Here is a 26,677-nt window from a genome sequence, read left to right on the forward strand (position 1 = left end):
GCTGCCAAGGGATGCTGTCAAGGGGTTCTGATTGGATACTTGATTTTGTAAGCTGTGGTGGATATCATATGTGAACTGAAATTTGAGGGGAAAATGTCTGAGTGTATAGTATAGATCAGGATTTTTTTTTTTTTTTTTTTTAATATTTGTATTTGTTTATTTTTCTCTTCCATCCATGGGGAGCTAAGAGTTGAGTGGAAAGGTTGATGTATTTTGTGACCTGTGCTGGAAATCAGTAGATGAATTAAGACTTGCAAATGATTTATGTCCTCAAAACATGTACTCCATAGATGTGAATTATTATTAGACAAGATATACCTCTGTAAAAGTGTATTGCATCCCTAGAATGTTAACAATGCCACACCATTAGAATAGCTTCCTACATCAATCCTCATTATTAAATTATGGTGAACCCTTTCATTCCCATCATCACATTCCCTCAGGATTAAGTTAATTGTCTGCCACATCCTTTTCCATTAAGAACATTCTGAACTGTATTTCCTGTGACTTTCCGTGAACAGGTTGGGCAGGCGCTGGCTGGCAATGTCACCATGGCAGGCAGCATGGGGGGTAAGCAGGTGATCACTGGTGTGTTTCCTGGCCAGCAAATTGCAACAGTGGAGAGTCTCCTCAGCCAGTCAGAGAAGACCACACAGATACAAAGTAAGGAAAGCTGCTCTCATTTATTTATTTATTTATTTATTCATTCTTTATTAGTTGTAGTGGTATTTATTTATTTGTTTATTTATTTATTTATTTATTTATTTATTTATTTATTTATTTATTTATTTATTTTACTTTATTTACTTACTCATTTTCTTTGTAAATGGGGCACTGGCCAAGAACAGTTTATCAGTGTCAGTGTATGATGTCAGTACTGGAATCCGTGAAAACACTTCCTTATCACTCAGTTGTCAAATCTTTACTAAAACTGTTAATGTGTGAGTGTACCCAAGCCCTCCATCTGTCTTGAGTTGCCAGGTCAGATATTATCACTGCTTTACTCTCCTATGCATTCAGATCAGACTAGTTGAATAGCACATGGACGCTGACACCAACTGAGAATTTTGTCATCTCCCGTAGTGTTGGCTGCATGGTGTCACTACTGGCCTCTTGGTTTTGTCTGCCTGGCTGAGATGTAATTTGTTGCTGTAACTGTTGCTTCATCATTGTTACTTCACCTCAATGGTGTTACTTCCATACATGAAGTGTTGGATTTTAAAGTTACTCGACTGCACCTTGCTCTGTTAAAGTGTAGTGCAAGGACTGAGCCTTTTGCTGATATGTTGTGAATAAAATGGAGTTTTTTTAATTTTTTGTAAGAGGTGCACTGGCCAAGGAGGGAAAAACAAAAAAAATACTGAGAGAGCCAGTCCCAAAAAGAAATGTCAGAATGGACTGTGAGTGTAACTGTGTTGTGCCTCCTAGCTGGCGGGGTGATCACCACCATGGCGGGCAACAAGCTGGCGAGTGGCAACGTGATCCAGCTGGCAGGCGGTGCAGGCGGCGTGCAGCGGCTTACCCTGGTCTCCCCACAAGGCTCCCACGTCCCCCTCACCACCACCAGCCAGAGACTTGTCCTGGCTACCGGCTCCCAGGTGTGTGCCTCTCTGTAATACAATTTTATTTACTTATTTATTTATTATTTTTATTTTTTTATGTAAGGGACACTGGAGGCAACAAAATGGGGTGAAATAAAGGCCCTCTGAGGTGCCTGTCCCAAGAGAAAAGGTCAAAAGGATCATCAAAATTGGAGGATAAGTGTCTTGAAACCTCCCTTATGAAAGAGTTCAAGTCACAGGAAGGAGGAAATACAGAAACAGGCAGTTCCAGAGTTGACCAGAAAAAGGATGGGTGATTTAGAATACTGATGAACTCTTGCATTAGAGAGGTGGACAGAAAAGGTGTGAGAGAAAGAATAAAGTCGTGTGCAGCTGACTGACTGAGCTGACTGTGCAAGTGGCTGGCTGAAGTGTATTTAGTGAAGCAAAGATGTGTAATGCAGTTCATGGGGATACAGATGGGGAGAGGGAAGATTGAGGAAGGGCAGGATACTTGTACAGATGACAGTAATGCATGTGAGAGGCTTATGGATAATGATAATGATGTGGATGATGTTACAACAATCATTACTCAATTTTTACCCGTTTATTCTTTTAAATTTGTGCTGTGCCTTATTTTTGTTACTTTAATTTTAACATTACTGGTATTTTTATGTAATTTTATAATCTGGTGCCTTTTCATATTTATTCTTGTGCATCTTATGTCTTTCCCTCATCCTTCTCCTCCTCCTCTGCTTCCTCCTGCTTCTCTCGCTAAATGTTATAATGTTATATGGAGTTATCATTATAGACTGATTGATAAGCACCAAAAGTCATGCTACAGCTTGTTGTTTCTCCTCCTCCTCCTCCTCCTCCTCACAAGAAATTTCTAATTACTTCACTTCATTTCACTCAGGGTGGCAAGCTGGATGGGTCTGGCAGCAAGGCACAAGTGGTGCAGACCATCCAGACCCTCCAGCCAGCCAGTCACGTGGTGCAGAGTGGCCCGGGAGGTGTCACCACCACCACTGCCACCACCTCTACCACTGCCGCAGTCACTACCTCCACCACCTCCACCACCAGCACCAGCACCCATGTCATCAGCAGCCCGGTAGCCTCCACCACCACCACATCCCAGGCCAGATTCTTCTCTGTGGGCCAGCAGCCAAAAACTATTGTTCAGGTAATTGGCAAGCTTTCCCTCCTGTTGTGTGTGTTTACCTAGTTATGTAGGAAAGGGGCCATGCTGGTACTGTCCTGCCTCTGTATCTTCTATCATCCAAATTGGCCTTGATGTTATGAATAGTTTTAGCCTTCACCACATCCTTGTTTAGACAGTTTCATGTGTGCACTGCTCTCTGTGGAAAGTTATTCTTTTTGATATCCCCTCTACAGGTTTCCTTTTTCATCTTTGTGTGTGTGTGTGTGTGTGTGTGTGTGTGTGTGTGTGTGTGTGTGTGTGTGTGTGTGTGTGTGTGTGTGTGTGTGTGTGTGTGGAGGGGTGTGCTTCCATAGATTCAGTTTATGGACTTTGGAGAAAACTCTTAACTTCACATAAGAAATGTATGAAAAAAATGAAAATTGGTGAACTATTTTGAAAGCATAGGAAAGAGTTAATCTTCAGGTAAAACACACACACACACACACACACACACACACACACACACACACACACACACACACACACACACACACACACACACACACACACACACACACACACACACACAAAAAACAAAAAAAAAAAACAAAGTGAATGTCCTGTACAAGTCACCCTGCCTCTCCCAGGGCCTGAATGTTGCCGGCAAGCCGTCTGTGCTGTCGGGCGGCATCCGCCTTGTGCAGCCAGCAGTGAGTGGAGGGGGAGGCTCCACCACCACTGGGAATCTCATCACCATTGGCGGCAAGCAGGTCCTCCTCACCTCCAAGCCATTCGCCCAGCAGGGACAGGTGCAGCAGGTGAGTTGTCCATCATGGTGCTTTAGTGAAGTTGGTGAGGTTGAGTCAGGCAAGTACAAGTTTGTCATGTCATGCTGTTATCTAAGTTTTGCCTCATTCATTCATGTTGATTCTCTCCATTTTTTATTCTTGTATGGTATTAGTGAAGCCACAAGACTCTTTGTTGCAAGTGAACACTTAAAAACATAACAAAATCAAGGAAGCTGCAGGAAGCCACCTGGGCTACATGTGGCAGTCCCTGTATGAAACATGCCTACCTATTTCCACCTATCATCCCTATCCATAAATTTGTGTTATCGTCTTTTAAGGCTTCCTAATGACTCAGCACTAACAACCTGATTAATGATGCCATTCCATTTATGTGCCAGTCTATTTGAAAACCAATTCCTCCTTTTCAAGCTTGAACCCATTATTTCTTGTTCTATCCTGATTACTGATCCTGAAAATTTTGTCTATGTCATCCTTGTTACATCCCCAGTACCACTTAAAGACTGCTAAGAGTATTAATTTTTTCTTCTTGTTGTAGGTGATGCTGACAAGTGGGAACCTGAAAGGTGGTCTGCAGGCCTCCCAGGGGTCATCAGCAGGGGCAGGACCAGGGGCGGTGGTGGTGGCCAGTGGGGCGGGTGGCCAGCAAATAGTGCTGCCGGCTTCAGCACTCCAAGGATCACAACTCAATCTGAAGGGTCTGCAGGCGTTCCATACCCTGAAGGTGATCCCTGCCTCTCAGGTCACACAGCAGCAGAGAGGTGCGTCTTCACTCACACCAATGCCTCATAATAAAACAAATTGAGTATTAGAATTAATTTTTAGAAGTGTTGAAAGTAGAAATCCTGATGTAATATAAAAGTTATATTTGGTGTTGATCAGACCTCATTTGGGTTCATAGAAGCCAAAAATGAAGCAAATTGGCCATTAAGATAAATTTTTATGTTCTTATTTTCACCTCAATACTCTTGCTTCATACTTTCTCACTAGGAAACTATTACTTGTAATTTATTTTCTGATCTTCCTTGTTTGTTCTCCTTATTTTTGAGGTATTGTCTTGTCTTGTGTGACTGTGCAGAAGTGGATCATTATCCTTAATTTGTGGTGTGATGCAGGCAAGCCAGTGTTGGCAAGGATAGTGTCCCCGGCCTCGGTGCGCAGTGCTGTACCCGTCACCACCACCACCTCAGTGCCACCCAGCACGGGCCCCTCAGGACATGACCCTAATAAGTCATAACTCATCAGGTATGCACACACACACACACACACACACACACACACACACACACACACTTTACAAGCAATAATGTTCACAGCTTTTTGAATGTCTTAAAAAAAAAATAAATAAAGGACTGTTTCAAGGGGCATAAAATTAGTTTTTTGTCTTTTTAAGATATGTGTTGTGAGAATTTATGTGGCAAAGTTACTTACTATACTCCCCCATACCCTGCTTGCCTGAGCAAATAAACCTCTCAAGCAAACACACACACACACACACACACACACACACACACACACACACACACACACACACACACACACACACACACACACACACACACACACACACACACACACACACACACACACACACACACACACACACACATTTGCACCATGCAATTTTTGAAGTTGTGGTCCATATGACTAATGTGTGGAAATACTGAGTCAGATCAGTGTCATGTCAGTGGGTCCTCTGCCAGCAGGGGTGAGCATGATGCAGCATTATGACAGCTATAATACAGCTTTCATAGATCTAAAAAGTAACACATCTCAGTATTGTGGGTTGCGTAATCCAGACAACGCTGCTCGTCACGTAGTCTGTGTGGTATTTCATCCCCTAACTCAAAAAGAAAGTTTCTTAGTTTCATTTTATTCTCTTCCTATGCATTTTCTGAAGTAAAAGGCATTTGTTTTAATTTTTAAGAAAGGCCTGCCATCCCATGTATTGAGGGGCCTAAAAAGGCATCAGGCAATAAGGAATGCAAGTTAAATGGGGATTTCACTTTTTTTTTTATTTTTTTTTATTTTTTATTTATTTTTTTTTTGTAAGAAAAGTTTTTACTGTTCCTGTTCGGCTTTTTCTCCACAGCAAGCTTGTAAAGGAAGGCAAGAGGAGTTCACCACCATCACTATCACTGCTGCTGCCACCACCGCCACCACCGCCACCACCACCACCACCACCACCACCACCACCACCACCACCATCACTTCCATAACACAGCATAATGTTTAAAGTGTATAATTTTTTCCCATGTAAGTCATAAGTTTATGTGATTTCTACTTTATGTGTGTGTATTGTGATACAGACTCGTTTGTAGGAGTGTGCTCTCAGTGTAAGTGTTCCTCGGTCAAACTTTGCAGGTCATCCGTCATGAATAGTGCAACTAAATGACCGGCCCACGTTTCAAACTGGATGGCTGGCCGGTATGTACTGGTAGGGAGCAGGTGCCTTGGGTGTCAGGAGGCCAGGAATTCATCTGTTCATGTGATTCATTATTCACAGTGAGTGTATGTGTGTGTGTGTGTGTGTGTGTGTGTGTGTGTGTGTGTGTGTGTGTGTGTGTGTGCAGGTTCACTTTACAGTGGTCTCATTACAATTTGGATAAGAGGAATCAAAATACTTTCAAAATGCAGTTCAGTTTATTTCATTGGAGTTGTCTTGTTTCCACTCTGAAGTGACAACATCTCCTTAGCATTTTTAAAAGAAAAATCCAAAGACATGGTAGTGAAATGTAACCATCGATGAATATTGCTCAAAAGTGCAGTACCTGTAATCACAGTGGTGCTGTCTGAGTTATCCAAACTCACCAAGACACTTGTACATAGTTGTGTAGCACGTGGAGCTGTCGGGTGACAGAGGCTGACCTGCACGGATGTGGCTCTTGCTTTTCCTTGCAGTGGTCAGGGATGAGCGGGAACAGTGTGATGTGGATAGGTGATCAGTACAGCCTGTGTGGCAGACCATGGCAAGTAAACATTTTGCTGCCTGTGCTTCTTGTGCCCAGTGCTTCAGTAGAGAGGTTAAGTCAACATGCTGAAGATGAAAGAAGTCAGAGAATGGCTCGTCAGCAGCCTGGGACACACTCTCCCAGTGTTGCCATGTCCAGGTGAGTGCAGGAAGCGAAGTGTCTTTTGTCATGATCAGTAGCATAGGCTTCAGTAGGAGGCAGTTGGTCCTCTGTCAGCCAGCCCCACATCCCACACATCATGCTTGAGGTGACTATTGGAACCTGTCAGTTCCACCGGCATGTATTGTACAAGTCAAGTGGAACATCCACTGATTTACTTGTGGCAGATTATACAGCTACTTTTTCAGTACTTGACAAAGCTTTTAATCAGATTATCCAGTACCTGAATGTATATAAAATATTAAGTGCATAGTCATAAATTAGAAAGATGGAATAGTAGTTGCACTATCAGTGCAGGTTGAGAATCCTTCATTCAGAATTCTAAGGACCAGATGTGTTGTAGATTTCTGATTTTTCTGGACCTTGGAATGCAGTGGTTCTGTGATTCTGGGATGCATGGAGGCTGGTGTCTCACAGTAGTTGTATGAAGTCTGCTCAGTATGAATATTTAATACAGTGAGGCAGAGGAGATGGAGGGGAGACAAGGCTCTTATGAACCACCTGCAGGTATCTCTCCAGCCAAGTGGTGTACAGTACATACTGGACTGCAAGGATTGAATATTGGTGATGTATTTATCACAATATTTTACCAATCTATCTCTGTTATGCCTCTCCCTCTGGGAGTGTCTCCTGAGAGGCTGGCCTTGGCTGAAGAGCCTCAGCTTCTCCCTATGTGAATAATTCCTTCTTGTTTGTTCAGGATCTTGGCCTCTGCTGATGACTCTTTCACACCTGTACTTCACCACATCCTTCCACCTGTCAAGTTGCCTTTCCTTTTAACACCTTCAGATTTCCTCACACACACACACACACACACACAGACACACACACACACACACACACACACACACACACACACACACACACACACACACACACACACACACACACTCTTTTTAATTCAATCACTCCACAATATACACTGTTTGCTGTCACTCCTACCATGCCTCTCATACACACTCACATTGCTTCCACCCTCCCATGTTGTCAGTCCTCATGGCCCTCTCAGATAACTCACTTTCTCAGCACACTCAATTGCTGTGTCTTGTTTCATGTATAGGTCGCTGATCCATACATGTATGACACAGCTACCTTTGATAATTCTCTCTTTTGTTGTTCATCTCACCATGTTTGTCCAGCACTGTTCCCAGGTACTTAAACTCATTCACTTTCTACTTTCTCTTTCCTCTTATAAACAGTTCACACAGTAATATTATTTATGATATTACTGTATGTGATTTGTTGCATAGGTATGAAATTGAAAACTTTAAGATTTTAGGATATTGGATAAGATTTGTGAGTTGTCAAGATAGGAGGGAGCAATGTGAGTCTGTGGGAAAATTTTGCCTTATGTGAAACTGAACAAAATTGTGGAGTGGTTGAATGGATTGGACATGTGGTAAGAATGTGAAGAAGTGCATGAGTGGAATTGAAAGATTGGATGTGAGAGGATGACTCCAAATAAAATTGATAAACAAAATAGAATAGGAGGACAAGATAATTGGTAAAGTTTTGACTACCTAATGAAAAGGGAAAAATTTAGATTAATCCCATGGCTACTCCTTCAGTAGAGGCAATGAAGCATGAGAGAGATAGATTGATAGGTAGCACTATTAACCTTAATGAGACCACTGTATAGGGAGACCAACACTTGATTGCTTCTATCCACACTCAGTCTCTTCTTGGTAGTGGTTGTCCTTTGCCTCTCAGTGCTGATCACACTAAACTCTCATGAAATCACCATTGGGTTATTTATTGCTTGATTGTTGAAATTGAGTATTTTCTGTGATATTCTACAGATGCATTTTGTGTATGTTTAGAGGTGGTGGGACACTTGATGCATTACCATGTAGTGCAGTGCTTGTCCCAAGGTTTATGTACATACAAATTATTTTATTGTCATGTAGTGTTTTACTTGTGGCTGTTCATTCACGGTGAACGTGTCACAGTATTCATAATGTTATATATACATGGCTGTGTAAGTAAATCATGGTTCTTCCCTATTATTTTTATAGGTTCATCGAACTGTCATAGTCATAATTATTAATTTTTTCATCTTCCATACAACAGTTCAAGTCCTTGCTTTAAGCACTGTACAGAATGTCCACTCAGAATATTGTATACAAATATATGTAGTGCATATTACTTAATGGAGACCTTTCATTTATAATGTTAATACTTACACTAGCATGGTACTGGAGTGTGAACACCACACACACACACACTCCCTCCTGGCTTGGTGGAGGTGCTGTGGCACACAGGGTCTCAGGCATTTACCTTTCACAAGGATGGAACACAGGTGTGTTAAGTACTGTTTTATTTAGCCAAGTTTTGAGTATGAACAGGGACAAGCTTCATACACAGTTAACTTAGTCTGTAGATGAAAAACATTGCATTTTTAATCCAACCCACACACACTTTGTTACTTGTCTATGTTATGAAGTACACTATCAAGGCTCATCACAAGACAGGCCGTGAAGGAAATGGTAACAACACTTCCAGTCGAGTCACAAGGGAGAACTTGAAGTATTGGGCACTCTGGTGTACACTTAGCATTGTACTCACAACCAATGAGTATAAAAAAATATTTCCATTCCAAAACTTTTTAAGGAAGTTAGTAAATCTTGGCCACACTGCAGGCAAGTCTGTCACAATGGTACTAGAACAACAAACATGACTGTGGTGGTGGTGCAAAAATTGGTATTTATTTTCTTGTACTGTCACTACATGGGAAACACACAAAAACAAACCTGCAAACACTGGCAAAGTTTTGTTGTTGCGGGGAACAGACACCACTGGGATGGCAGCAGGAAGAGCCAACATTCTTTACACAAGTTGTGCCAATTGTTGAACACAAAACATTATGTTGGCACATTAATAATTAGTATGATCCCTTTCTTGTCATTACTGGGTAAGTTGTCAACAACTGAAAATGACTGATTTACCATTATTATTATACTAATTAACCACCAGTGTGTAATAAAATATATTATATATTTTTATACTTAAATGTATGTCCGTAGCTGTGCCAAGCACGAAGCACGGCATTTGATGCTGGACTTGGACTAAGCTTTTTTTGGTGCTTTCTGAATGCTGCCAAGCATTCACTGCCACCGGTTTACAACCAGTAAGTTACCATTTTGTGTACCTTAACCAGGAACAAGGAGTCACTTGCAATCTCTAGGAGTACACTATCTCACTATTCCTAAACACTATTTACAAATACTGTACAAGATAATTTTGATGAAGTGCTAAAATAGTTTAAATAGAATATAAAAGTAATAAGGAACACTGGCCCCATGTTACATGTGAAACAAGACAACCTGCAAAAAACTCAAATAAAATACATAATATGTACAAAACATAAACAAACAGATCAGCAGTTCAAACACAACATTCATTCCTGACATCACATGTTGATTGGCACTGTAGGGGCAGCAGCATGAAGAACAAGAACTCAGGGCCACTATATGTTTTGTGGTGCACTGGACAAGCTCTGCTTGAGAACAAAACTGTTATTGGCCACCAGCTGAGAAAACAAAGAACAAAACATGTGAAGGAAAAGAACTCCAAAGTGGGTTGTGATGGAAAGGGGAGGCAAAGGGTAAAGCTAACAATGGCATGAGTAAGCTGTCACCGACAGACGTTTCAAAGCCACAGACTCCACAAGAGACACCATTGGTACTTCAATACATATACTCTTCCTATACTTAATTTTAAATGCAAAGTAGAGATCACCCAAAACCTGTAGTGTGAAAGACAAACTCCAAGCAGTATTTTGCTGCAGTGAGGAAACAGGAAGTCAGCTATATGCATACTGCAGCTAATAACCACGCTGCTTTGCAACAGCGTCTTAACTTCTATTATTTACATGTATCAGGTAATAGTAATTCACTGCAATATAGATATATACTTATACATATGTAGAAACGTAGGTATTTGGGTTAGGTAAGACTTTGCTATGACAGATGTGCTATAAAGTTAGGTACATCATTAGAGCTTATGGTATTCACTGTGTTCAGGAGATCTCATTTTGGTCTTCTCTTCCCCATCTTTGTTACATTTCAACATCGTTATTCACAAATTAAGCAAGCAATAGAATCTGCCAAATATCTTTACTAAGCACTTGGGTAAGTTCTGAAAAAAAAATAAATAAATAAAAAAATAATAATAAAAAATAAAATAAAAAAATAAATAATGTAATCACAAAATGCCCAGAAAGATGTCCGCTGAGCTTTGAAGTTTGAGCAGTAACACAAGCCACCTCAAAACATCTGACTCAATCACAAGCTGTCCACACAAAAATGAAATGGATGACATGACAAGTGTAATCCCCAAAATACCCGGGTAGGAGATTACTGAAAGAGCTGTCCAGAGTCATCAAGGTGGACAAGGCATGTGACCTCCATGATGATGAGCTTCTGTGAGAGAGAGAGAGAGAGAGAGAGAGAGAGAGAGAGAGAGAGAGAGAGAGAGAGAGAGAGAGAGAGAGAGAGAGAGAGAGAGAGAGAGAGAGAGAACCTGGAGGTCATCAATACAGCCTTGGGGGGAGGAACCAAAGTGGAAAGTTCATATGCTTGCTCTTCACAAGCACAGCTTCCATTGAGTTATCACAATGTAATGCCTTTGACAATCCTGGCCAACCAAAGGTTCCATAATACTTAGAATGGTATTTTCTGTATTGTGACTGAGGACACTAGGCAACTCACTGATGCTTATGTAATAACTGTCACTCCTCTTGACCAATCCACTCTCCAAAAGACACGATGACTTGGGCACCGTGTGTAGGCACGTGACGGCCTGACTCTGCTCCACCATGGGGGAACAAACAGCTGCCTCTAAATACAACACACACTCACACACACACACCTGAGACTTGCAAGAAAGCATCTTCCTCATCAACAAACTCCTGCACCTCCAGAATTAGCACACTGAGGCAAGACTTTATAGGTATGGCTACACTGCACAGTGGTACAAGGTCCTGGAATTAGTTAACCCTTTGTTAAAAGCAGTAAGTTAACTACAAGTCTGCATAACGCTAATCGTGAGGTTATCAAGCCTTTCCGTCGCTGCGTGCCGAGGGCCGCCTTCCGTCAGCTGCTACACCTTTGGAACTTTGGGCTCCACGATGAACTCATCCCCTGAGTGGACGTTGATGGTGTACAGCTGCTTGGTGTTGATCTTGAGCTCCTCAGGGGCGTATGACACACAGGTCTCCCCACCCTTGTCCAGGTAGAAGAGTCGCATCTTGCTGGCAGGCAGGCCAACCTGAAGATGTTAACGTGAGCTTGTCATCAATCAATTCTGTTCTGTGGTACTTGCTGCACTAGAGTTTTGTCACTTAGATTGACGTGACTACACGGAGGTTAGGAAGGAAATGTGTGGTGGATGGAGAGATGGTGTTATTGAAGCAGACAGACAAAGGAAACAGTTGCCCACTTGAAAGGTTTATCAACAAATGAAAGATGCTGTACTGCTTCTTGTACTTCATTTTCTTTGAAATGTTCCTTTGAGGCTAAAAATACAAGAATGCATTAATAAGGTTTCCAGTGTGATCTATATTTTCAACCATCTATATCTTCCCTTCACAGATTTCAGTGTAAAAATGAAGTAGCAAAATATACAAAACTTCATTCCTTTCCAACATGTTTGCATTCATTGCAAAAAAAATTCCTTATCCAACACACTATTCCCTCACAAGTCAGTCAGTTTCCCACCTGAGGCTCTAGTTCCTTCTTGAGATCCACAACTCTGGTGTACACACTGATGATTCTCTCCAGTGCTATCTCACCACACCGGATGGTCACCTGCACCTCTGTCTGTGGCCTCAGTGACACCTCCACCAGCGGCTGAAGCTCCCCATGTTGGCGCACCAGTTCATCATACCTGATGGACACCACAGCAATCCATAACAACTCTAAACCTACTGTCAGTGCGTGTGTATGGGTAACCTTCACGTTGGTGTACCAGCTCACTGTACCTGATGGACAGCACAACAGTCCATAACAACTTTAAACCTATAACAGTGTGTATGGGTAACCTTCATGTTGACACACCAGCTCATAATACCCAAGACACCACAACAATCCACAACCACTCTTTAAACCTACACTCAGTTCCAAATTGTGATAAATGTAAGCCCCTTCCACCAGGTGGGGACATCTCTTCAGAAAGACAAGCTCAACTGGATCTGTGGCTTTGTGGAGTGGAATGTGAGTCCTCAGGGAAAGTTCTAACTTCACTTGTTCTCACCCTTAGTATACTGCCTGGTCTCTCTCTCAGGAATTGAAATGGTCAGATTCATTCCTTCAAGAAGCCAAATGTCAGTCTCTCTCTCTCTCTCTTTCTCTCAATTTATGAGAGAGAGAGAGAGAGAGAGAGAGAGAGAGAGAGAGAGAGAGAGAGAGAGAGAGAGAGAGAGAGAGAGAGAGATGGGAGGAAGGGCTGTCAGGTAAAGAACACCAGTGTTTAGTACATTTTAATCCCACGTGGTGAGCCACTTGCTATGAAGAAAAACCTAAGAGCTCCACCAATAGCCAGGGAGTCAGAGGAGCTTATATGCTTCAAGATTCAGAATTGACTATGAAAATGTGTAATGGTAATGATAAACTGAGATGGTAAAACGACTCATACCATAAAAATGCCTTATAGAATGATGCTTTATCCACAACCTGGCAAAAAAGCAATGAGACAGGGAGAAGAGAAGGTGCACCAACACTTTGCTTACCTCTTGGGTCGCATGTCTGAGTTCATGTAGTACCTGATGAAGGCACGTTCGGCATTCTCCCGCTCCTCAGGGCTGATCATTGCTCCTCCATTGAGTCTCTGTACCCTCCACAGCCGAGCGATGGTCAGCTGCCTTCGTTCCTCGTCCTTGTAGCTCTGACAGGTGTAAAAAAAGCGGAGTTACCAAGTTTCTCAGCTGTGTTAGGGAAAATAAGGAGGCTAAGTGAGAAGTTTGTTCAGCCATGTAAGGGAAAACAAGGATGCCATATGAAATGAGTATGTTTTCCTCTTCATTTGTCATTCTTATAATTCTAGTAAGTGTAAAAATGCTCTGAGTTGCCAAGTTTGTCCAGCCATGTCAGGGAAAATAAGGATGCTAAGCGAAATTATGAGTTAGGTTTGTATATTCTATTCATTTATCAACTTTGTGATTTTAGCAAGTGCAAAAATGCTTCTAGTGTAAGGGGAAACAAGGATGCTAAGTAAAATGATGTGGTAGAAAGTTTGTATTTTCTCCATTTATCATCCTTGTAACTGTAGCAAGTGTTGGAGAAAATAAGGATGCTAAAATGAAATGACGAGGTAGAAAGTTTGTATTTTCTCTTAGTTTGTCATCTTTGTAATTCTAGCAAGTGTAAAAATGCCTTACCTCATAGAGTGGACACTGCTGTAACCTGAGCTCAGACAGTTTGGGAAAGAGATTGACCAGATCCACAGAATCCCAGGAGCAGATCTTGGTGCTGTTGAGGGAGAGGTACTTGAGGCGTGGGAAGTACTCGTGGTACCGATCACCTTCCTTGAGCTGGCTGAGGGGACACTCTGCCAGGATCAGCACCTCCAGGTAGGGGAACATCTGGCCCAGGGTTTCAATCTGAGGTGTGAAGAGCAAAGGTTACTTGGGGGATTAGGAGTTAATGCTTTCACTTCTATTTGGCACATGGTTCTGTAATCACAAGCCAATCTAAGGTATTGTTTCTTACTTTGCAGCCACTTTAAAAATATTATACTGTGTAAAAATTGACCCACTATTCTTTCAATTTCTTCATTCTTCATAGTATGTGCTTTAAAATGAATGTGTAGTGCTATGAATCCTGTGTTTTGTTGCATATTGCAATGAAAGTGAATATAACAATTTAACTAACAAAGGAAAACTGAGGATGAAATTTACTTTAGCAAGACACTTTATACTGCAGAATATGGACCAAAGTGAAGGTAGATGGACTTAAAAAAAAGGAGGATTTGAGAGAAAATTGTTAGAGGAACATGTGCATCACTGAGCTGGATGGAGGAGAGCTATTGGAAACATAAACCTTGCATGAATTAAGAAATGTATAGAGAAATAAGACATACCACAGAATGAGGAGAGTGAATAGAACTAAGTAATGTGCAGTGGTCAAAGAAACAACAACAGAGAGAGAAGAGTGTATCACATGAGACAGAGATAAGCGTGTGGCAAATAATAGAAGGAAATGACTGGGAGAGAGATAAAGAATGAATCAGATGAGAGGTGTGGCAAACAAATAGGAAATGGCAGGGAGAATGTAGAAGAATGGATCAGCTGAGACAGAAAGGTGTGACAAACAAACAGGAGGAAATGACAGGCAGAAAGTAGAAGAACGGATCAGAGGAATCAGAGATTAAGGTGTGGCAGACAAATAGAAGGGAATGGCAGGGAGAGAGTAGAAGAATGAAGTAGCTGAGACTGATATAAAGGTATGGCAAATAATGGAAGAAGAATGGATGAAAGGAGACGGATGAAAGTGTGGCAAACAAATGGAAGGGAACAGCAGAGAGAGAGAGAGAGAGAGAGAGAGAGAGAGAGAGAGAGAGAGAGAGAGAGAGAGAGAGAGAGAGAGAGAGAGAGAGAGAGAGAGAGAGAGAGAGAGAGAGAGAGAGAGAGAGAGAGAGAGCGCATGCCACACACAACCCACCTCAGTCCAGTCCGAGCTTGGGTTGTTGTTGAAGTGGATACGAGACACAGAGCTGTATCTCTTGGCTTTGGGTCGCTCCACTTTGGAATATTCGTTTTTACAAAGGTGCAGCTCCTCTACCCTGAAAGAGGCACGTTTAAATTAATTACATGCATGCATACATATACCAAGACTGTTTCTCTCAAAAAGACCAAGCCAAGAAAAGACCCACAGCTTTCACACTTACACTCAGTCACACTCTCTCTCTCAGCCTCTTGGTCCCCAACAGAGAAGAGAAAGTACTCCTGCATTTATTATTATTATTACTATTATTATTATTTTTTTTTTATGTAAGAGGGCCACAGGCAAAAAAAAAAAAAAAAAAAAAAAAAAAAAAAAAAAAAAGAAGGCCTAATTACTGCCAGTTCCCAGAGCAGTGCCAAATAGAATGATCAGATAGCAGAGGATCAATAGGGATCACCTGCATCGCTTGGACAATTCACTGATTCATATAATGTTAATAATGCCAAACACTGACTAAAATAAAGAAAATGAGTGTTACATTACTAGAATACTACAGACACTCCTTATCAATGCAATGTTACAATAACCATAATGCCAATGACTGAGTAACTTCAAGAAAACCAATAAATGAGTTGAAGTAATCAGGACAGAGCGAGAAATAATGGGTTCAAGCCTTAAAAAAAGTTAGATTTTAGGAGAAAGAAAGGAATTGGTTTTGAAATAGAGTAGTAGATGAATGGAATGGACTGGGTAATCAGATTGTTAGTGGTGAGTCATTAGGGAGCTTTAAAAGATTAGATAAATGTATGGATAGGGATGACAGGTGGAAATAGGTAGGTGCGCTTCATAAAGGGACTGTCTGATGGTTTCTTGCAGCTTCTCTTATTTACCTACGTTCCTATGAGTTGCTGTTATCAGAACAAATTTTTCACCGTCAGCATGAAGGGTGCGACTCACCGAGGGGCATTCTCCAGTAGGATGTGGACGTCCTTCCAAGGCAGCAGTGTGCCGTTGAGCACCAGGCGGGTGAGATTTGTGAGGCTCACCACGTCAGAGGGATCTGTGATGGGTGACTCAAAGCAGTTGTAGCTCAAATTGAGGAAACCCAGACCAGGCAGGTGACGCAGGATCTTGAACACCTGGAAAGACCCTTGGTGTCACTTGTTGAGGGACAGAAAGATGTTTGTATGTGTGTGTGTATGATAGCTGGAGAGACTTTGGTTGTCATGATTCTCTCTCATTAAGTAGCCAGGTGATGCAGGATCTTGAACACCTGAAAAGCACCAATGTGAATATCTGAACATTCATTTATAGCCAATATATATATATATATACACACATTACAATACAGGCTTTTAGGTTTTATATTGGTGGCCAGCCTTTCTGAAGCCGCAGTTTTTTTCTTTTTTTAAGCTGCTAGGGAAGAAAGAGGCGCGTACTGTGTGATGTGTGTGGGCAATGGCTTGTCATGTCATGAAAGTTTCCATTGTGCATTCCTACATCCCTTGAACATTTCTTCATATGCGTAGTAGAACCCGAGGGAGGTTGGTGGTGAGCAATATTTTTATTATTATTATATTATTATTGGTTACCTGTCTAGAGCTCTGTTTTCTTTCATGTCAATTTGTGAGCATTTCAGTGAGTTATCAAGCTTGCTGTGATGATATGATAACATGTGATAGTTTTTGCTAATTTAAGGAAACTAAAGGAGTACCCAAAGAAATGTGATGTAAGTACATACAATTATTTAAATAGTTATATATTCAAGATGTCTGATAGAAACTACAAAAGACCAGCATTATAATATAACATTAAAACACTGATCTTCAGGTCTTGAAATACAAAAGGAATAAAAACATTACTGAACTGTATACAGGCTGAAATCAGACACAAGTGGCCAGGCCCTGGGTGGCTGTTTCTGAACTAATGAACACAATGGCTCTCCATGCAGCCCAGCAACATGTCAATACCTAGAAAGATGGTCCCCAGGTCTGCATTAAGCCCCTCACAAGGAGGTGCAGAGACTGAGCCACCTATCATCATCTGTTCACACTGAAAAGATGAATTAGTAATATATTTTGTTTCTCATTACTTCATCATTTATAATTACATTCTTTTCATGGCCACATTCTATCTATGGAACTGATACTGAGAAATGCAGAAAAGAAAACAGCTTTTCACTTAATTTTATAGACAAATGTCTTCACTTTGTGTAGCATTTTTGCATACACCATTAGTACCTCTCCACCACTCCCTTGACAACTGTCATGCCTGCTGCTGGAGAACAAGATGCCCACATCACAAAGGAGGCTTGTTGTTCATGCTCAAGAAGGCCTGAGATAGCAAGGGACCTGACACACAAGCTACACATGGCAGTGATGGCAGACAATCTTCTACCAGCTGATAAAGTCTGATTCATGAATACATGTAGCCTGACTTTCTAAAATATCACAACAAGAGATCAAAAATACATAATTGACTTTCATGTACAAGCACAATGTATGAATTCCAGGAGAGAACAAAGGAAGATAACTGAGTCTAAGTTCTTATCAAAAAACAAATAAATGCACACTAAGTGTAAGACACAGAAAGTAATAGGATGAATTAAAATCAGTCTTTAACTCAACACATGGATCAAGTAAATACACCTTCACACATCTTCCTCCATTTGATAACAGTAATTAACTCCCTCACCTCCTTCCACTCCTTCAGCTTGTTCCTGGAGAGGTCAAGCTCCCTCACTCCCTCACATTTGCGCTCCACTTCCTCCTCGTCGCCGGCCTTCTCAATGTCACACTCGGACAGGATGAGGACAGAGGGAAGTCGCTGGCGTCCGTTGCGCTTGAGTGTTAGCGCCACACATGCCACCTCCGTCACCTGCGCGTCGGGGCACTCGTCCCCGTACTTCATGTCCACCGCCTCGGGAAGGCTCGGCATCTTGCTGCAAGGGGATGGCAATGAGATGTGTGTTGACGGGGCCCCACCAGGCAAGACTTCACCAGTGTAAGTGTTACCTCTATCCTACTTTTACTTCTATACAGTAATTGATGTCTATTTGTAAGAGGCTATCAAGTGAAACCAATGACAGTTTTTTTGTATTTACAACAATTCACCTCAAAGTCACACCCACTAACTTGTTTTCTAATGCACTGCTGGGGATGATCTTGATGCTACTCAGTGAAAGACAGAAGAAAAAGTTAAGTGTTTGTTTGTCATTGTTTGCTTTCCTGCCATTGTCTCTGTCTTGTCACTCCATTTCTTCCCAGCTGTGTTGTTGGTTTAGCCTCAAGACACAGTGGTTGGGTGTGCAGTTCTGCGGGGCATAACGCCATAACAGTAACACTCTGCCTGCTTCTACATTTCTTCCTTCCTATGACGTGAACTCTTTCAAGAGGGAGGTTTCAAAACACTTATACCCTTCAATTTTAGATGATCCTTTTGAACTTTCTTTTGGGACTGGCACCTCAGTGGGCCCTTTTTTTCACCTTTTTGTTGCCTCTGACCAGTGCCCCTCTTACATAAAAAAGGTAAATAAATAAAAAAATAAAAATAAATAAATAAAAAAAGAGAGTTTGGTCAGGTTAACAAGAGAGGTTTGAACATTCAGTGACTGCCTCCCTCCTGCACCACTGTGAAGGAGAGAAAGTCAGCAGGGAGTCTGAATATCACTTTGTAATTTCCATAATTTGTGAGTAAACTTTCATGCTCCAAACAGCTTTCACTATCCATAGGAAGCATTTTTTTGCTCAGAATGCAGCCAGTGTGTTGCCACTCACTGTTCTGCTTCCTGTGTAGTCTGCCAGGTGATAATAATAACTGATGGCTAATAATAAGAACTGGTGGGAATGTCAGGACAGTTTTTGCAGCACCAATGATGATGAGCATGGTAACACTGCAAGGCTGTCAGTGGCTGCCTTCAAATGTTCCTGTGAGATCTAATTTCATGACAATCCCCACAGAATATTTAATCCTTTCACTGGAATACACAACAATTCACAGCACTAAAAGCAATGCATTAAACCTTTATAAGCACTTACAAGAAAGAAAAGAGGTAAAAACAAATAGATAATACAATTTCTACACCGGGTAATGTTTAGAGGTGGTGTACAACAAGAAGAAATATCCCGAGAGTGGTTAGTGAAAGCAATGCATCAAATCTACAAGCATAAACAAAAAGACAAAGAAATGTAGAAAGAATATATTTTGACAATTTCTAGCCAGTGGATGAAAAATGAGAAATATCCCTAAGTGGCTAGACACTGAGGAAAGATGTACCAGATAGTAGTGACTGGGTGGAGCTGTGGGCCATGAAGGGTTGTATATGCACTGGGAATATAAGAGGAAGCCAACAGTGCAGGGCTGATGTGAATGTGTGGGAAAGTCTCTCTCTCTCTCTCTCTCTCTCTGATTTAGCCAGTGACAACAATTCAAGGAAGGTAGCAAAACACAAAACATCCTCCTTCTCAATGTTTTTTTTTTCACTTTGCTTAGGCGAATAGCACTCAAATGGGCTTTATTTTATTATTATTATTCTATTTTATTTGTTTGTTCCCCTTGGCCAGTGATCCTCTTACATAGAAAAAAATAAATAAACAAAGTAAAATAAATAAAAAAAATGTGGCATATTAATTAGTATTGGTTCCACTAAGGAGGGGGGAGGAGGGAAAGGAAGGTTCAACTAGCAGAGGGGAAAGAGGAAAGTTCAACAGTTAAAAAAAAAAAAAGAGGGTTTAACAAGCAAAGGGGAAAAAAATGAAGGTCTAACTAACAGAGGGGGAAAAAAGAGACAGAGGGAAAAAGTAAGGTTCAACTAGCAAAAAAAAAAAAAAAAAAAAAAAAAAAAAAAAAAAAAAAAAAAAAAAAAAGAGAGAGAAAAGAAGAAGAAGAAGAAGAAAAAGAAGGATGTAGTAATTTCATACCTCACCAATACTACATACACAAAGGAACCCATAATTGTTGAGTATGTTAGGTACAGATCACAAGTCACAAGTCTCAGTGCCTCCCCCACCCCCCCCTCCTTTCTCTCTCTCTCTCTCTCTCCCCCATCAAGTCATTAGAAACCAATTACCTCTTCATGAATGGCAGTGGTAATAAATATAATGATGTTTTTTTTTTGTGTGAAGTTTCTAAAGAGAGCCATTTTTTTTTTTTTTTCATATATATCTTTGTGGTTATTAATTAGTTAGGGTCATTACCAGCCGCCGCCTGTCCTTACATGGTGCTGCGTGTGTTAATGAGTCGTTTGTAAGCTTGTTCCTGTCATTTCTCCTGCAGTGCTACAGAGGAAACCATACGACACAGGATACATGAAGGAACTTTTGTATTCTTTGCTCTACTAATGAAAAATATGAATAATAGATGATGATGATAATAATAATAATAATAATAATAATAATAATAATAATAATAATAATAATAATAATACTTATGATAATAATAATGAAATAAAAGCAATAAATAAATGAAATATGATAAAAATAAAATGTAATAGAAAAATAGAACACCATGAAAAGAAAAACAAAATAAATAAATAGAATAAAACCAACATCAAACAAAATAAATTAATATATAGTACAAAATAAAAAAAGTAAATAAATAAGATAAAATAAATTAATAAAAAAATAACTAAAAAGAAAAATTAACAGTAAAAAATTAACAAAATAAATAAAAAAATAAATAAATAAATTACCTTCACCAATGGCAGTGGTAGTATACTTAAAGCAGGTGGTGACAGGGAGGAGGCAGTGAAGACAATGAGCACTCTAGTCCACAGTGGCACTCATATAGTAATGCTCGGACCACTTGACACCATTATCACTGACAACACTTTTTTTTTTTTTTTTTTTTTTTGAGATTTGTCACGTTGGAGTGACGCGGGCCTTTGCCTTTCGGCGGCCCACACTGACAACACCTTGAGACACCAATGGATCAAGGGTGCACTGAGCAGGACTTAGCTATGGATATGCAGATAATTATATAATCTAAACCACAAACGTAGCAAACTGTTCTTATATAGATACTTCTGATTTTTTTTTTTTTTTTTTTTTTTTGTAATATAATCGTACTAACTTTGGATGTTTTATTTATGAACACAAGAACATTAGAAAATAAGGGTTGGTGCAGGAAGCCATCAGGCCTACACATGGCAATCTCTGTATGAAACGTGTCTTATCTATTTCCACCTGTCATTCACATTCATAAATTTATCTAATCTTCTTTTAAAGCTCCCTAATGACTCACCACTAACAACCTGATTACTGAGTCCATTCCATTCATCTACCACTCTATCTGAGAACCAATTCCTTCCTATCTTTTTTTTAACCTAAAATTTTCAAGCTTGAACCCGATTTTTCTTGTTCTATCCTGATTACTGAGCCTGAGAATTTTGCTAGCTTCTTACATCCCCTATAGTTCGGTAATTCTGGCTGATTAACAACTGTCCTTAACCTTTTAGCTCCTGTGGCCTCATAGCAACTTAATATAATGGTCTGAATGTGTGGATTATAATTTTGAAAGGTATCACTCACAGCTAAATGAGTTATTGGGTATTTAGTAGTTTTCAGTGGTTATAGCTCCATTTTCGATAAGCAAAACTATCTAGGGTTACTGAAGAGAGAGAGAGAGAGAGAGAGAGAGAGAGAGAGAGAGAGAGAGAGAGAGAGAGAGAGAGAGAGAGAGAGAGAGAGAGAGAGAGTGTGTCATCAGCAGTTCAAAGGTTAAATTGATACTTCTCAAAATGTTGTGTGTGCCAGTGATGGATGGCATCATTTGGTAACCATGCCTTTAAATGGACACTCGAGGAAATTTATGAATACAGTAATGATAAGTTGATATGAGGTTGTCAATTCACACTCTAAATAAACAACCTGTTCCTAAATGAATACAGGTATCTTGTTTCCTTTGCTTTACTAAAAGAATATATAAATAAACAGGTAAAGAAAATTATAAAACAATAATAAAAAAAATAAATCAAATTAAAACGTTACATATAAAACAAAATACCGTAAATAAATTTCGTGATATAACTAACAACCTGGATGGTACCAGCAATTAGACACCAATTATTATGTTCTCTGGGTGTGATGCACAAATGGAACCCCAGAAGACGAGTGTATGAGAGTACATACCACTCACCATCACCTCTATTTGCGTCACTAGAGGGCTATTCACTCACTCAACATCTATTACCTCAAATCTAAGTCCTATCACCACCCACTCCTCTGTCCTCAGTTGCCCGTGGTTAGTTGTGATAAGCATGAAGATAAACAGCTGGAAAGACCATCATTGATAAGACCAGCGAGGGAAGCTACCTAAGTTACACTGGTTTTGAATGATGTCTAGGCATGGGTTACTTTACTTATCAAACATTAGTAACCCATGCCTACTGAAAAAAAAAAAAAAAAAAAACGTAAGTGTTACAATAGTTTAGAATGCTGATACATATAGAGCAAAATCTTCCATGATGAGGGTAATATACTTGAGCTTCACATTTTCCAGCAATTATAATGAAAAATCAAGTATTGCAATGGCTTAGAACGATGATAATACATATATGGCACAAGGTTCAATGAAAAGGGTATCACAACTAAACCTCGCAATATTATCCAGCACAAAAAAAAAAAAATAAAAAAATAAAAAAATAAATAAAATACAAAAATAAAAATACTATATAAGGAAAGACCACACATCACTGAGCCTCATTTGCTAATACACGCCAGTAACATCAAGTGATGTTTCTTTGAGTAACACAGATACCTCTTTCTCTTAATCTCCAAGTATCATTTCTTTGTTTTGAATAACATCATTTAGTTGACCTCGGGATATTTTGGTCACGAGGTAAGAGGAGAAGGAATTGATTACAAGAGCCTGGAGCTGGAGAAATCCAGTTCAGGGAAGATCGCGGGGGAGACAGAGTGAGATGGAGGGATGGAATGGTGCTAGAACTGCATGGGATGGGAGTCACGGAGGAAGATGGAAGGGATTGAAACAACTGGAGGAGACTCGTACATGGCGCCAACCCCTTACTCTGGGGACACGGCCGAAGATGACCTTGTATTATCGATCTTCACAATTAAGTAATTACGTTGTCATGTGCTGGAATAGACTGCCAGACGAAAGCAGTGTGAATCAAAGACTTAAATAAAGGATGTAATGTTGTGTAAGTGCCCCGCTTACATATTCAAGTAAAATAAAATAGTGATAATGATAACAAATGCGCAATTTGATCCAAAGAGGCGATCGTTGAGGTCACAAAGAAAAACCACAAAACTCCTGCCCAGAAGTAAGGAAAATATTGTATAATGATTCTACTACACTAATAACAATGACCCTAACTTCAAATAACATCTAGCCTGCTGGTAAAAAAATGAAAAAAATTATATATATATATATATATATATATATATATATATATATATATATATATATATATATATATATATATATATATATATATATATATATATATATATAATTACACACACACACACACACACACAAACCAGCACTACAGTGAAGGAGTTACAGAGACAAGAGCAACCGATGAAAACATACAAGCCACACACAGACAGCTATCTAATCTACAGTGATAACAATAACCTTGTCTTGTACTATAAATTTATCACAAGTGTAAACTCTAATAACTACTGATTATAATAACAATGGTCAGAGAGAGAGAGAGAGAGAGAGAGAGAGAGAGAGAGAGAGAGAGAGAGAGAGAGATTCATATATTCAAACAGGTCTCCCACAAAAAAAAAAAAAAAAAAAAAAAAAATCTGAGTTAGAATACCCCAACTTATTTGTCTCATCTTTGTCTTAACACTGTAGTCATTATCTCCTTTTTATCTCCTGCTATACTGATAAAAACTAGAGGACTGAGACGCAGGCCAGATATTGCTACGCCACCACTACTAGCTGTCCTTGATGACTGAGCAAACACAAGGTGGATTGAAGTAATTAATGAAGGTCGTATATTGTGGCTACTCGTGATTTTCTTTTCACTTTTGTTTTGTTTCATGTAAGAGAGAGAGAGAGAGAGAGAGAGAGAGAGAGAGAGAGAGAGAGAGAGAGAGAGAGAGAGAGAGAGGCGTAGTGAGGTGCAAATCCCCAAAGAAACAAAAATATTAATGAAAACGAGGTAAGTGGTTGTTTAGGATGGTGACAGTTCTGCTTATCATCTAAGGGGCCCAAAACACACTTGATGATTGATGTAGGCTACAGCAATACGCACTAATGTTTTTGTATGATAACAGGCTATTGAACAGATATAAGATGGAATATATTGGGATAATAACATGTCAGGCAGTTTAGTATACCACATATAACCCAAACTAGTCATATATACTGATATTACCTCAATAAGTTTTTTTTTTTTTTGGTCGCCTTTAGCCGGTGCCCCTCCTACATAAGAAATAAAATAAATAAATAAATAAATAAAAATAACAGACAATACTGACACATGAATGAAGGAATAACAACAGACAAACAAAGGGAAGCAACACTTTTGGGTACATGTCAGACAATCAAGTACATAACGTTAACAACCTAGAAGGAGGGATGGTATATAATATGCAACATCATTATAATGCACGGAAATATTAATAAGTTCTAATAGATGCCAAGGAGACAAAGGAAATTGACAGTTTTGGATATGACGTGTCTGCCAAGGGGCCCACCATAGCTATGATGTAATAAGTATTGGTAATAAAACGCTCAACAACATGCAGTGGAATGTGACGCCAATGAAATGCACTACAAGTATTGGAATGTGACAGGCAGCAACACCACGCGTAAATAAAAATATTGACAACACGACTATATACATCGTGTCAGGGACTCAAAACAACAATGAATGCAATAAAAAGATAAATAACTGCCCTAATGCCAAAACGAGAGGTAACAAACGGTTCAAACACAGGAAGGGATAAAATAACTGACAGTTGCGCCATAAACAGCAACGGATCTCCGCAGACTTCACCGAACAACGGTCGAAGAAAAAAGAGGCTCTCACACCAAAGAAAATAGTGATACGAGTTGAAAGTCTCATTAAACATGGCCTCAAGTCCTACCCCTTCTTGAGAGGTCAGGAATAATGACTGGATAAGCTGAGAGACGGGGGAAAAGCGAGTTGATAGGATGGTGTGTGGGTGTGAATCAAGCCGTTATCGCAACACTGAGAAAGCATCTAATTAATTCCCTGTTGCACAAGCTAACCGTTTCCTCCCCGTGCCTTCGAAACAAAAGATTCCCGCCTTATCTTCACCATACACCAGGAATATACAAATATGCGGGTAACACACACACACACACTCACAGCTGAGGAAGGACGAGGTGTAACAGAATGCTGCACTTGAGTCTATACACAAGACACTCGAGATAAAACCATAATATTCAAGGCAAATAATCGATCCATACTGCACCTCACTTCAAAAACAATGAGTTCTGAGCCTCACATACCTTAATCTCTTAATTTCCAGTAAAAGGAAGACAGATAATACTTGCCACACTCATGCACGTAAAGTTACAGGGGGTGATATTACGCTGCTCACGGGACAACGGAGTGAGCCTGCGTAGTACTGGTGCATGTGAAGTAAAATTCGCCTCTTGGAACTTGCCAACAGCTGGGTAATATTGACAGATACTTCCATCACCGCCGTCCTTTCCTCTTATTTTTCTCATTTCAAGGGCCTCGGGCATCTCATGGTGGCTAACGAAGAGGTTTTGTATGTTTATTGTGCTTATGGGTGCAATTAGAAAGTCCGCATTCCTTGGTTTTCTGTTTTAATATGAAAAATGTGATGTTGAATGGCAGTCTCGATCATTAAACGCTACCATTGCCTTCATTAAACCTATACTTTCTTTGTTCAACCTCAGATGTTCTACCAAGACAAGAGAAATTAAGGAAATAAGAAAGATAGCGTTCCGGAATCACTAGTTTGCACGAAATGGTTGTCTGGTTCCCAAACAAAGAATCATTCATTTGGTGTTGATGGCCTGGCTGTGTTTACAAATATGGCTGTTACCTCCTCCAGCCCTCCTCCCTGTTATTGCTCTGTCAGTGCTCGGTACATCACGACAGCCTAATTGAGCCTTATGAAGGATTGATTGAGTGGATATATGTACTAACTAATGATACTCAAAGAAGTGATAGTGCCATCAGTGCCACAGAAAGTATAATTGTAATGACAGACACAAATAAGTGGAGGTTGGCCAGGCATTGGAACAGCAGTTTGCAGACGAAATCCTGTGGTTCACACTAATGAATGCGAACAAAAGAGTATTCATTCTTTTCATCTGACAACAAATAAAAAAAACATTTCTCGTAGTGAGCTTGATGTACTTTTATGTGGGCTACTGCAGTGTTTGCTAGTGTGAATACAGGACGTTCAAGCACGAAGGA

General features: G+C 40.1%; 3 protein-coding genes across 6 annotated transcripts in view; 2 read left to right on the top strand and 1 right to left on the bottom strand.

Annotated features, from left to right (window-relative positions):
* LOC135092212 (nuclear factor related to kappa-B-binding protein-like) overlaps window positions 1-11,139 on the top strand; it is a 29,149-nt gene extending 18,010 nt beyond the window's left edge. The window contains exons 18-24 of the mRNA XM_063990540.1: window positions 522-663; window positions 1,429-1,598; window positions 2,458-2,724; window positions 3,330-3,500; window positions 4,027-4,249; window positions 4,604-4,733; window positions 5,581-11,139. Coding sequence (XP_063846610.1) covers window positions 522-663; window positions 1,429-1,598; window positions 2,458-2,724; window positions 3,330-3,500; window positions 4,027-4,249; window positions 4,604-4,725 — 1,095 coding nt within the window. The 3' untranslated portion in view covers window positions 4,726-4,733; window positions 5,581-11,139. The remainder of the gene's footprint in view (window positions 1-521; window positions 664-1,428; window positions 1,599-2,457; window positions 2,725-3,329; window positions 3,501-4,026; window positions 4,250-4,603; window positions 4,734-5,580) is intronic.
* LOC135092213 (tubulin-specific chaperone cofactor E-like protein) overlaps window positions 8,922-26,677 on the bottom strand; it is a 28,547-nt gene continuing 10,791 nt past the window's right edge. The window contains exons 1-8 of one of the 4 annotated variants that reach the window (XM_063990542.1): window positions 25,780-25,909; window positions 17,974-18,220; window positions 16,237-16,418; window positions 15,277-15,397; window positions 13,995-14,216; window positions 13,347-13,501; window positions 12,337-12,505; window positions 8,922-11,887 (exon numbers count right to left, since the gene is read on the bottom strand). In XM_063990542.1, the coding sequence (XP_063846612.1) occupies window positions 11,720-11,887; window positions 12,337-12,505; window positions 13,347-13,501; window positions 13,995-14,216; window positions 15,277-15,397; window positions 16,237-16,418; window positions 17,974-18,216 (1,260 nt within the window). In that variant the 5' untranslated portion in view covers window positions 18,217-18,220; window positions 25,780-25,909 and the 3' untranslated portion in view covers window positions 8,922-11,719. Of the gene's footprint in view, window positions 11,888-12,336; window positions 12,506-13,346; window positions 13,502-13,994; window positions 14,217-15,276; window positions 15,398-16,236; window positions 16,419-17,973; window positions 18,221-20,968; window positions 21,127-25,734; window positions 25,910-26,677 lie in introns of those variants that run through there. The other 3 variants (XM_063990543.1, XM_063990544.1, XM_063990545.1) reach the window with 3 other exon arrangements.
* The window catches only part of LOC135092214 (persulfide dioxygenase ETHE1, mitochondrial-like), a 28,275-nt gene continuing 28,112 nt past the window's right edge, over window positions 26,515-26,677 (top strand). Inside the window, exon 1 of the mRNA XM_063990546.1 lies at window positions 26,515-26,677. This exon is cut by the window's right edge and continues 451 nt beyond it. The gene's annotated coding sequence lies outside the window, so the exon portion shown is untranslated.

This window comes from Scylla paramamosain, chromosome 39 (assembly GCF_035594125.1).
Source record: "Scylla paramamosain isolate STU-SP2022 chromosome 39, ASM3559412v1, whole genome shotgun sequence".
Lineage (NCBI taxonomy): Eukaryota > Metazoa > Arthropoda > Malacostraca > Decapoda > Portunidae > Scylla > Scylla paramamosain.